This window comes from Perca fluviatilis, chromosome 19, assembly GCF_010015445.1.
Source record: "Perca fluviatilis chromosome 19, GENO_Pfluv_1.0, whole genome shotgun sequence".
NCBI lineage: Eukaryota > Metazoa > Chordata > Actinopteri > Perciformes > Percidae > Perca > Perca fluviatilis.
The window spans coordinates 25073664-25085805 of NC_053130.1; the positions used below are offsets into that span (position 1 = coordinate 25073664).

Genomic DNA, 12142 nt, shown 5'->3' on the forward strand with positions numbered 1-12142 from the left:
TCAGCGTAAAGAAGAACAAGAAGTCCTGGAAGTGATGGCGTGGCCCCCACAGAGCCCTGATCTCAGCATCACCGAGTCTGTCTGGGATAACATGAAGAGACAGAAGGATTTGAGGAAGCCTACATCCACAGAAGATCTGTGGTTAGTTCTCCAAAATGTTTGGAACAACCTACCAGCCAAGTTCCTTCAAAAACTGTGTGCAAGTGTACCTAGAAGAACTGACGCTGTCTTGAAGGCAAAGGGTGGTCACACCAAATATTGATTTGATATAGATTTCTCTTCTGTTCATTCACTGCATTTTGCTAATTGATGAAAATAAACTATCAACACTTCCATATTTGAAAGCATTCTTTGTTCATAGCATTTTTTCAGACCTGCCTAAAACTTTTGCACAGTACTGTATGTCAGAGGTCGCACGCCTCTGGAGCAACTAGGGATTAAGTGTCTTTCTCAGGGACACATTGGTTGATATATCGCAGTGGAACTCAAACCCAGATCTCCCACACCAAAGGCATGTGTCATATCCACGACGCCATCACCACCCCAACTTTGTGGCCAATTTTCATGTAGGAACTCTTTTCTTTCTACTGATCATCATGCAGAAGGAAGCATACTTATGGATGCGAAGCTCCACCAAATTGAATTCTTATTATTAGGTATTAGGTCTTAATATCTATAGTTAGGCGCCACCCTTTTAAAAAAATACTATCCAATAAGTCAACATTTAAGCAGGACGGGATTCATTTGCTGCAGGCCCCCTGGGCAAAAATCAGCCATGTGCCCCTATTGACTACTCAAATGAATATATGCAGAGGTTAGTAATTAGCTTGCGGTTATTTGACTAAGCAAAAATGTATTTAGGAATATGCACCATCAGCAAAATATGAACTCAAAAAGACCTTAAAACTCTCTACAAGAAGGGACCTCAAGATTAGTTACCTTATTTGACTTGTTGTGCTTTAGTAGAACATATGATCACACAAGTGTGCAATTAGTCAATCTACCACAAAGTTATTGCCACATAGTTAACTTGGAGCCTGTGGGACCCCTTCTGGATCTGGGGGGATAGCCCACTTTGACCTGTTGGTAGTCCCAGTAGAGGCTTTATTAATGTTGTAATAGATGGTTGTTCTTAAAAGCCTTATTAAATAATGTATTAACCATTAATAAAGCTTTTACTTACATCTCATAAACCTTTTACAGGGTGCCTCATTAGAAAGTGGTATCCTTTTGGTCACTTCTTATTACAGTAGCTCCATTAATATCAGTCTATAGGCCTACTTTCACTTAATTTAGAAGAATGACAATAATAACAATGACAACAAAAAAATTGTTTTCTTATATCACTCAATAAAATTGGGTTATACATTTAAAGGAGGGAGGCAAGTGAGGATGTCTGCATGTATTGAAGAATAAAATCATAGTGAGTTATGACAAATGCTTTAAACATGAATGAATATGAGTAGGAGGCCATTGCCTGATGTAAAGTAATTAGCAGTGACGTCACAGCAGCAGTTCGCCTACTCGGCTGGAGCGGCGGTGGACAGATAACAGATGTGCAGAGTTCAGCAGCTGCCTTGGGAGTTACAAGCATGGACACAGAGCTGTGAGAAGAGCACAAGAAGTGAACAAACTTTGGAGCTCAAGTCAAGGCGGGGCGTTAGCGGTCGACAGCAAGTCAGTTCTCTCTGTGCGCTGTCTCTAAACATCCTCGCCAACATGCCTCAAGCATGACAATAAACTGGTTTAGCTGGGTTACGGGGAAAAAGCAATGTTACAGAAAACCTTCGACAAGTCCCACCTGGACTAGAAGCACGGCGCAGTTGTGAAGGAAAACATGGTGAAGAAGGCAAAATGACGGGTTTAAAGTTTAACCGAGGAGAAGCTTGACGAAATATCAGTGGGGTAAGTTAACCGAATAACGTCAGGCTTGTACGGTGTTTTATGGATACGTAGTTTAGGATAGTTGACGTGTCTATCATATGGCTATCGCGCATATTGTGGTACAGTGCTACCCGGCTTTAAAGTTTTCTGATATGTTATCTCGGTCTCAGTAGGAGGGAAAAGTATGTAGAAACATTCTGGATTGGACTTTTAACACTTAAAGTGTCCAACAGCTGTTTAATGTAAGGTCATTTATTGTCTTAACTTCGACCTGTCAGTCGTGTTTTTTTTTGGTGTTTTTGTTTGGGCTGTGACGTTTCCTCTCGGTACTTCTTATATATGTGGCTTTACATGAACTTGCAAATGGAGACTTTTGGGCCTCTGGCCGGAGGGAGGAGCCACACCCATAACCCATCTATCCTGTGGTTAGATTCCTTCTTCCTTCATTCATTTTGCTGTCGCTAGTATTCTAACTGAGAGGATCCCTGTGGTAAGGGCTCCATCTCTTCTACATCTGAACAGGATTAGTTGAACCCTTTTAATTTAAAATGACTGTGGTAAAATTAGCTAAAGGTGGAATGTTGGAATAAATATGATATTAATGTAATTTTTACATGATATAATATACATCACAATTTGGCAAAATCACATATAAAATTGTTAAAATGATGCTCAATCCAATGTAAAACAAAAACTATAGTAATCATTCATAGGGACAACAGCATGTGATGTGATCATTTTCTTTTTCACTTTCATAATTCCTCTGAAAGACAATAAACGATGATCATGAATGTATGGGCTGCAGGCAAGGATTATTGTCAACAACTGTTGAAAAAATACCATCACAAGTCCCAAGAGCCCAAGGGCATGTCATCAAAATGTCTTGTTTTGACGGACAAACTGTCCAAAACCTAAAGGTATTGAATGTACGATAATGTAAGACAGAAAAAAATATATTCACATTGAGAAGCTGGAATCAGTGAAATTGTGGCATTTTCGCCTGTAAAGTGATTAAAAAAATTAACGTGTTATCAAAATTGTTGCAGATTAATATCGTTTTAGAATTATCTAGCTGCTATTGTTGTGCTATTTGGTGATACCGAAACAGATGTGTACTGTGAAAATGATTCACACAGTAAATTAATTTTGCCCTCGTCCTGTCTTTAGATTACAGTATGGCACATCGCTCTCAGTGTTCCTCTGCTGGGGATAACCCCCTGGACCCCAACTACCTCCCCCCTCACTACCGGGAAGAGTACCGCTTGGCTATTGACTCACTGATTGAGGACGACTTGGAGGGATACTATCAATTCCTCCAGAAAGCAGATGTGGTGGAGTTCCTGTCGTCAACTGAGATTCAGTATATTCAGAGCTCTGTTCAGCTCCCTCAGCAGAGCAACTACCCTGAACAACATTTTGTGGACACTGGAGGAGATGGCTCCTCAGACACTTACTGGCCCATTCACTCTGACCTGGATGCCCCAGGCCTGGACCTTGGCTGGCCTCAGCTGCACCACTTCATTGGGCCCACAGAAGTCACCACTCTGGTCAACCCCCCAGAGCAAAACATGCCGAGTATCAAGGAACAGGCCCGGCGACTTATCAAGAACGCTCAGCAGGTAGATCTCTCACTTTCTTGACGGAGGGAGACTTCATGCTAAACTTGTCTTTGGAGTGTCCTGCTTCCTGACAGTGTCATTTTTAATTGTATCTCCTCAGGTGATTGCTATAGTCATGGACATGTTTACTGATGTCGACATGTTTGCGGATATCCTCGATGCTGCTATGAGGAATGTTGCCGTCTACATTCTTCTAGACAAGCAGAATGCGCATCACTTCTTCAGCATGGTGTCCAACTGCAGAGTCAACCTACAGAACATTCAAGTGAGTGCATATTCCTTGAAAAAATCAATCCAAATATCAAAACAGAAAAGGCTGCTTACGCATTTAAATTTTAAATTTTAAATTAGTCTTTCCCTTTCCTTCAAATACTCCCAATCAACACAGCACACAGGTAAGGTTTTTAAAAGATCTTAACCTGAAACTAGTAGTAGTATTAGTAAATTAATTAGTAATTAATAATAATAATAATAATACTTTAAATATTAGTAATTTTTTGTGATCTCTTTCCTTTAAAAAACAAGTAAAGAAATTTATGAATGTATTAATATTAACTAACCACTAATCTACAAATATTCATCTTACTTTGACTACAGAAGCTGAAAAACATAAAAACATGCTGATGTTAGTTGTTATAGGTTTTTTTTTATATTTAAAGGTTAAGTCTGGTGATAGTCTGTATATTTCTTATTGTCAAACCCAGTGAAAAAAATCCCAAACAACAATGAATTGATCCTACAAACAAGTCTGTGTATGATGTGTATCTACAGTTTTATTCATGTGTGCCATGGAGCTCCAAAAAAGTATTAAAAACAGATTATTGAGCCACAATGTTGCAATTGGTGCCATGTTCTCCTATATCCAAAGAACACTGTATTTTACTTTGAGTCACTGTTGCTGGAAATACTCACTAGAGCACCAAATGTGTATTAGTCCGCCGCTAAAATATGTCCCCAACAAATGCACCATTTCCTCCTGATTGAGTAACATTTTCTAAAAACTACAGTGCTCAGCTCTATCTGTGCTTGTATTTGTGACCCGTTTTTAAAGATCAGTAGGGTGGAATGGGCTTGGGGCTGAGAGCCACAGACAGAGCAGGGAAAAGTATTGAGTCATGAGATTAGTTGGCGGTTGCTCCGTCGATATCAACAGAAAAAGTGGAAGTACACATAACATTTGTTGCTAGAGGTGACACCATCATACAAACAAAGAAAACATATCAGTCTTTTCTTTCCAAACATCACGTGACTGGCTTGCACTTCTAACTGACTTGAGATAACTAACATTAGTTAAATATGTATTACATACTATTATTACGAAGTTATTGAGCTATTTAATAAAACCTTCATCTTGCTTTGTCCAGCAATGTGAATCTTGCATGCAATATATCAAACCTATATCAAGGCTGTCTATGATGTTTTGTTTTTGTGTGTTGCTTTACCTTGTTTGTCATTTACTTCATATGCTATATGTTACATGTTCACTTTTATAAACTTATATAACACTAAGCTATGTTGTCCTCAAATGAAGGCATTGAACAAACCGGGCAGATTTACATTGTATTGATGTTAATTAATATAATATGTATTGTCATTGATGTTTGCAGTAAATATAGACAGCTTTCCCCATTGATAGAAATGGCTTTAACTGTATACTAATGTAAAAAGCAACTTGAAATGCAGCTATTTTCTATCTCCGATTTGGTAGTGTTTTTTTTTTTTATGTGCCAAAGCAATGCTGCCACCTAGCTTGGATTGCAATTAAAACATTAACACCACCAAATGTACTACCCCTGCTTAATATATTCATGTTTGGGGGATTTGATGTGTGTCTTGCAGTGTTTACGTGTGAGAACAGTGTCGGGCATCACATATCAATGCCGCTCAGGGAAATCCTTCAAAGGTCAGATGATGGATCGCTTCTTGTTGACGGACTGCAGGGCAGTGCTGAGTGGAAACTACAGGTGAACACATTTGAAACTGCCACAGAAAGCCATACCTCTACACTTCAAACCACACTAGGATTTAAATGATTAAGTTATGTTTTCGTGAATATATTCAGTTTATAAATGTTTGCATAAAAACAGACGTGTGTATGCCATGAATTAGGTGCTTCTAGTAATTCCTACTTATCATGTCTTTGTCCAGCTTCATGTGGTCTTTTGAGAAGCTCCACCGCTGTATGGCACACCTTTTCCTTGGACAGCTTGTATCAACCTTTGATGAAGAGTTCCGGATTCTGTTTGCTCAGTCTGAACCGGCGGTTATTGAACATGTCATTCCAATGGAAGAGCTTAGCCTTTTACAAAAGAGGCAATATCCAATAAGTGAAAGAACAATGTATAGAGAGCAAAAGCAACGTCAGTCACTGGACACGGCTCATCCAGAGGAATGGCCAAGACATTCATATGATGAACGCGTGGATGTGGATTGGAGAATGATGCCCCATAAAAAGCAGGAATCCATGCACGGCCCTGCAGATATGTACGGTAGAGTTACATCCCAGCAATCTCGCATGGACCCGTCTTTTAATCAGAGACCCATCAGAATGCCCATGATGGAAAATCCTGCCTTCAAACGTCACAGTTATGCTGAAGGCACTCATAGTAGAAACTCTTACCCATTCCTGCAGCAACAGGGAATGCCAGAGCCTGAGAACCAGGGAAGGCCGCTCTACAGGGTGCAGCAGCCGGGACCAGAAAAAGAAGCAGATTACAGTGGCTATGACAAGTTCTGGAACCAAGACTTTCATTCAGCAGATCAGCATTTTATTCAACCTGGTTTACCACAACAGATGGAACCAGCTGATAACTTTGACCCAGTGCTTAACTATTTAGCATCTACCAGAAATACAGACTTTGAACAGGGCTCAGAGAAATTACTACCAGCAGCAGATGTACCGTTTGGCTCATCCCACCCTAGAAGATTGAGTTTAGGCCAGCCGCATGCCTATCATACATCTCCCCCTCCCTCAAATCCAACTGATCAGAAGCAGTTTTTCCAGGAGCCTAACGCTGACCGCAAGGATCCTATGGTGAAACGGGGGCTAAGAAACTGGAGGATAAGCTCATACCTCAGTGCATATGATAATCCAGGAGATGAAGGCCTGCCATCGGCCCCAATTTATGCACCGGATACTTTTGAGGAGCCTCCTTACCCCATACAGCAAACACCAGGCATAGATTTATCAGTCTCTAAAATCCCTAATGTCAGAGAGTTTAAGGTTCCTGCAATACCAAGGGCAAGTCAGATGCCAAGTTATGCCAAAACTACTGCACGAGAACAGCCAAAGAAATTGCCTGATGAACCTACCGCAGTAGAAGCAGAAACCAAAATAACACCGACACCTTCAGAATCATCATCCACAACTGAAGTGGAAAAGATAGAGGAGTCCGAGCAAAAGGAACCAAAAACTGCTTTCCTACGAAGGGAGGAGTCGTTCCGTAGGAAATACAACGCAGCAATACCGAGGAGCTCGAGGTTAAGATCCTCTCTGATATTCAGCTCTCTGGACCAGCAGCATACTCCAGATACCAAAACTGCTTCAGGCCAACAGGATGAGGAAAGTGATAAAAATGAGGCAGAACAGACAAAACTACCTTTTGTTTTGGGACAAAGGAGGTCTGCAAGAGAACCTTTTGAATGGAGCCGCTACATGAAGTCAGCCACCGTCGATAACGCTGCCACAGACCCATCCCAACCAGATGATGGAAACGGTAAACCGGATGATAAAGAATCGGCAAAAGACAAAAATTCAAAGGATCTTTCAGAGGTACAAGAATCATTAAAACCACCAGATGAAGAGCAAGCAAATTCCTCGCCATCATTGCCCCGATCCAAGGCTTCTGAAGCTGATCAACCAGTACAACCAAACAAATCTTTGCTCACCACTCCAGGGTATGTAGATATGAATGATCCTGATAAGAGGTTCATGTTTTTCAAAGAGTTGGCAGCAAAACGCAAAGCTGCACAGGCTGCAGAAGCTGAAAAGGTCAAAGAGAAGGCTCAGATAAAACCACCAACTGAACTGAAAAACAACACGACTTTTAAAAAGGAGGAACCTGTACCAAAAGAAACCTCAGAAAAGAGGGCTGATGTTTCAACATCTGAGGGTTTATTAGCAGAAAATGCTAATGCAGAGGATGCAGGGAAAACACTATCCACAGAAGCATGTGAGTCAGTCAGTGTATCTTTAGAAGCCAGCGATAAGACTAACAAGCAGGACAGTCAGGTCAAGACTGATCCCAATACCTCCAAAAGCTGTAAACAAGAACAAACTATTGTTTCACCTAATTCAGAGAATATAGAGCTGAAGAGCAGCCAATCAGCAGCAACTCTGCCTGTTCCTGCAGAAACAGAAGCACTCCAGAGCGAACCATCAGTAGAGCCAAAGCTGTCAAATCCTGCTGTAAAAACGAGTAGCCCCAGTCATCCACCTACGCCAACAAATGCTACTCCTAGTGTTCCTTCTCTTGCACAAGGTACTGATAAAAGTGACAGCCTTGATTCTACCTCAAAGGAGTCCAGTTCACTCACTCCCAGTTCAGTGGAGGTGCCACCATCTTCTGCATTTGCTGCATTGGATTCGAACACTGAAAATCCTGAATCAGCTCAGAAACCAGAAACCAGCCTCTCCTCTCCTCCGGTGCTACCAACAGAACACCACGCTGGATCAGAACTCAGCTCCTCTAACCCATCGGGCCAAAGATCTTCCTCTGATCACATTCTGACACATTCTGGTTCACAGATGAGCCCAACTGCTTCGCCCTCTAGCTCTGCTTCTCTTTCCACTCCAGCAGAAACCATATCCTCTAATGGGACCCCAGGAGACTCAAGCTCAACTCTAACATCCAGCATATTGTCCCCAAATCTACAGGAATCTGTCTGCCCCTCACCATCAGAACCCTCCAAATTGACATCACCCGAGACCCTTTCAGCAGCTGACTCTGCACACGTGGAATCTGATATTTCTCCTGACACATGTGCTGCTGGTTCAGAGCCTAACACATCCTCATTGCAGTCCAGTACAAAGACAGACTCTAAAGAATCGTGTGCTCCTACACCTCCAGAAAAAGATGTTCCTGAATCAGAAAATAACTCTGTTCCAAAGGGTGTTGGAGAGGAATCTGAGGGTCTTGGATCATCAAAGGATGTCAACGCTGATAGCACAACTCCTAGCCTTAGCCCTTCATTGCCTGAATCATGTTTACCTAATGTATCTGATCCAGAAAGTAAATCCACAATTGCTCAAAATGAGACGATTACTCCTACCCCCTCCCCAGCAGACACTCCATCCAAGCCTTGTCCAGCAGAAACAAGCTCTCCTGTCCACCCAGACTTCACTCCTATTCCTTCCCAGTCAGAAAGACAAGTGACCCCTCCCTCCGAACTTAACCTGACAGGATCCCCACCCCCCTCTCCTGCTGACACAGTATCACGTTCTTCTCCTCTAACAGTGTCAGTTGGATCAGTTTTGTCCCCTGAGGCTGAAAAAACATTGACTGCATTGCACAGCCCCTCAGATACTAAAAGTCTTCTCAAACAGATTGCAACAGACTCAACCGAAACTCCAAAGCTCTCATCAACAGAAACGTTTAGCCCAACTGAGCCTGATCTGCCATGCAAAACTCCTGAATCTGTGACTTCTGAAACCCATTCTTTAGAGTCACCTGTAACTGCTGAAAATAGTAATATGGACAGTCAGAATGAAGTAAGCAAAGAGCCTAAAATACCTGACCCTGGTGAGAAAAAAACTGATGATACCGAGGCCTCAAATAAGGAAAATATAGTAGCTACTACACAGGAGTCGGTCTGCAATGAGAAAACAAATGACCAAGTAAGGCAAAATAACTCCTCTGAACCGCCAGAGATCACATCAGATGAAGTCGTTCCTCTGTCACCACAGTCCAAGCAGCCAAAATCAAGCCAGTCTCGCTACCAATCATCCACAGCCAACGTGCTCTCAAGCAGCAACCTCAGAGACGATACAAAGCTGCTTTTGGAGCAGATTTCTGCTAATAACCAAAGCAGGAATGAGGCTGCCAAAGAGTCTCCCGTCACCGATGATGAGAAAGAAGACAAAGCTGACAAAAATGCCAAAAGGGAGCAAGAAAGAGGGATCAGTTTACTTAACAAAGGTCAGCCTAAGACAAGCCAGGAGCGTGAGAAGCTGCTGGAGAGGATTCAGAGCATGAGAAAGGAGAGGAAAGTTTACAGCCGATTTGAGGTATGAATACATTAACACCATAGTTTTTACCTATTACCTACTGAAATGCAAGTTGTGTTGCCCCGGTTGTAAATCATATTGTGTCTCCATTACATTCACAGATGGCACCTTAAATGGGATCCAAAGAAAGTTGAGTGAATACAACAAGCAGCACATTAAATGCGTGTAGAAAGAAGCAAAGTCGGTTAAAAACTGAAATGATGACCAAGACATTTTCTCACCAAAGACATTTAATAGAAATGGGATTTCTCTGTTTGTTCTCTGCAAACAAGGCATATTATGCGGAGAATAGGGGACCTGTATCGCGGCACTGAACTTTAAAGGGTAAAACTATCAGTAATGCAAATGAATGCGAACCTGATGTCCCAATTACATGTGCCATGACCAACAAAGGGTTTCTTCCTATGGAACATGGACTGAGACTAGATGTTTGTGATCAGATAGGTTTTTACTGACTGCATGGGTAAAGTGCAATGTTTGCAACAGGTTGTCTCTGTTCTTGCCTTTTGTACAGCACTGACAGCCATTACATTAATGTTAGCTGGTTTTAAGACAAAATGTGATGTAAAAGTATAATAGACATTAGTCAGTTTGTAAAACTGTAATATTCTGTAGTTTATATTGTAGTATTTCACAATCACGTTAAACAAAGATGTTGATAAATACATGTGTTTGTGAAACAAATGAATATGTAAATTCATATCCATGTAGAACTGTTTTTGTTCTGGTGTAAATAAATTGTAGCTTTAATTCTTTGTAATCTGAATCAAATATAGAATTGGAAATTTATGAACAAACCTGAGATTGAAACAGAATTGCATCTTAAACATGACATACCTGCAATAAGAATTATATAGTAAATCGTTGCACACCGTACACTGTGTAATGTTTTTTGTTTATTTTTTCTATTGACCATTTTCTAGTAGGAGTCATTGAGGTTAAATGTTTTCCAAGCGGCACCTGGTTGCCTTAAAGAGTCCGTTCACCCAAATTACCTGAATCATTTAAATTATTTTATTTTGATGATTTGTAAAACAAAATAACATTAGGAAAAATATGTAGCGTTTTAAGTGTTTGAATGTTATGTTTGGCCATGTAAAGCTAAAATTACCTGCATGACTAGATTCCACTAGAGGTAAGTGACTTCATAAGGGGTTATTTTTTGTAATTTGCTGGAACGAGCCCTTTAATTGTCTCTAAAAAAGTGCTTTTTTTAAATGAAAACTTGCCATACATACGAAACAAGGAATTCCGAACGACAAAGACTTTACACAATAGTATGTAGAACTGTGCTCTGGAAGTTACACTTTTTCAGAATGGATTTATGAAACCTGACTTCAGCAACACTTACAATTTGTAAATAAAAATTTCCTAAAAATTTGTTGACTTTTTTCTGGCTTCTGTGTGCTGACATTGCAAAAGGAAGTTACTGAGAGAAGCTTAACTGGTTCAGTTAAATAAATGAGACAAAACGTAGTCATTCACATATATCACTTATAGATGTTTTTCACAGCAGACATTTTGACTTGTCATAGTGGAAAAAGAATCAGAAAAGGTTTTATTGCCACAATAAGTACACTTCTGTGGAATTTGCCGTAGCACAGTTGTTACTAATAACATTAACGCTGGCTCTGTTTTATTCAAGTGTCTCAGTAAGACATGAGAGTGAGCCATCATGCACAATACCAGGACCCTCAAACTGAAGCAGCTAAATGGAATTAGACCATCATTAATTTGATTATTCGCACCTGTGCTTTTCCTACTGTAATATGTTAAAATGTCTTCTGTAAATAAGACCCATATATACTCATATTTAAAAATATACAACTTATATATAACTTGTTCTGCAAAAGACAGTACTTCCTGGAAACATCCAGTTTATGAGTAATCGGGTCTTAAACACTTGCAAAAATAGACATGAGCATGACATTTTAAATGTTTTTTTTTTAATTCATGACATGATTAGAAGTCAGTTGTCCAATGTGAATTAACGAACACGTCTTTCTGTTCTGCAGCTGAATGAGAATCATGTGTATCATAACATCTTAGGTAACATGTCATGGTGGTATCAAATCATGACTTACTTTTACTCTGTGATTCCCAAGCCTACAAAAGGCCTGTGTCTCACCCCAATAACCTTTCTCTAGCACCACCCTCAGGCCAAGAGTATCAGTAACTAGTGCCATGCAAATCCCTCAACATGTTTATACACGCCTAATATTCACCAGAACGCAAAGAAAGGCAAGATTGTGTCTATTTTTCATCTGTCAAACAACAGATAAAAACTGTATTATCTAATTGATATTATAAGGAGCAAAATGTGGCAGTGTCTGGACTAGTCTATCCTGTGAATAGCAGTTCAAGTGTATTTTTCATATGAAACTGATTCACTTACCTAACTAGCTTCTCTTGC

General features: G+C 40.4%; 1 protein-coding gene across 1 annotated transcript; it reads left to right on the top strand.

Moving 5' to 3' along the window:
• Window positions 1-1550: 1550 nt before the first annotated feature.
• On the top strand, window positions 1551-11107 carry fam83ha (family with sequence similarity 83 member Ha). The gene is made up of 6 exons (XM_039784171.1): window positions 1551-1905; window positions 3052-3503; window positions 3604-3768; window positions 5343-5467; window positions 5652-9729; window positions 9831-11107. The coding sequence occupies exons 2-6, from the start codon at window positions 3060-3062 to the stop codon at window positions 9840-9842; spliced, it is 4824 nt and encodes a 1607-aa protein (XP_039640105.1). The 5' UTR covers window positions 1551-1905; window positions 3052-3059; the 3' UTR covers window positions 9843-11107.
• The last annotated feature ends 1035 nt before the right edge of the window (window positions 11108-12142 follow it).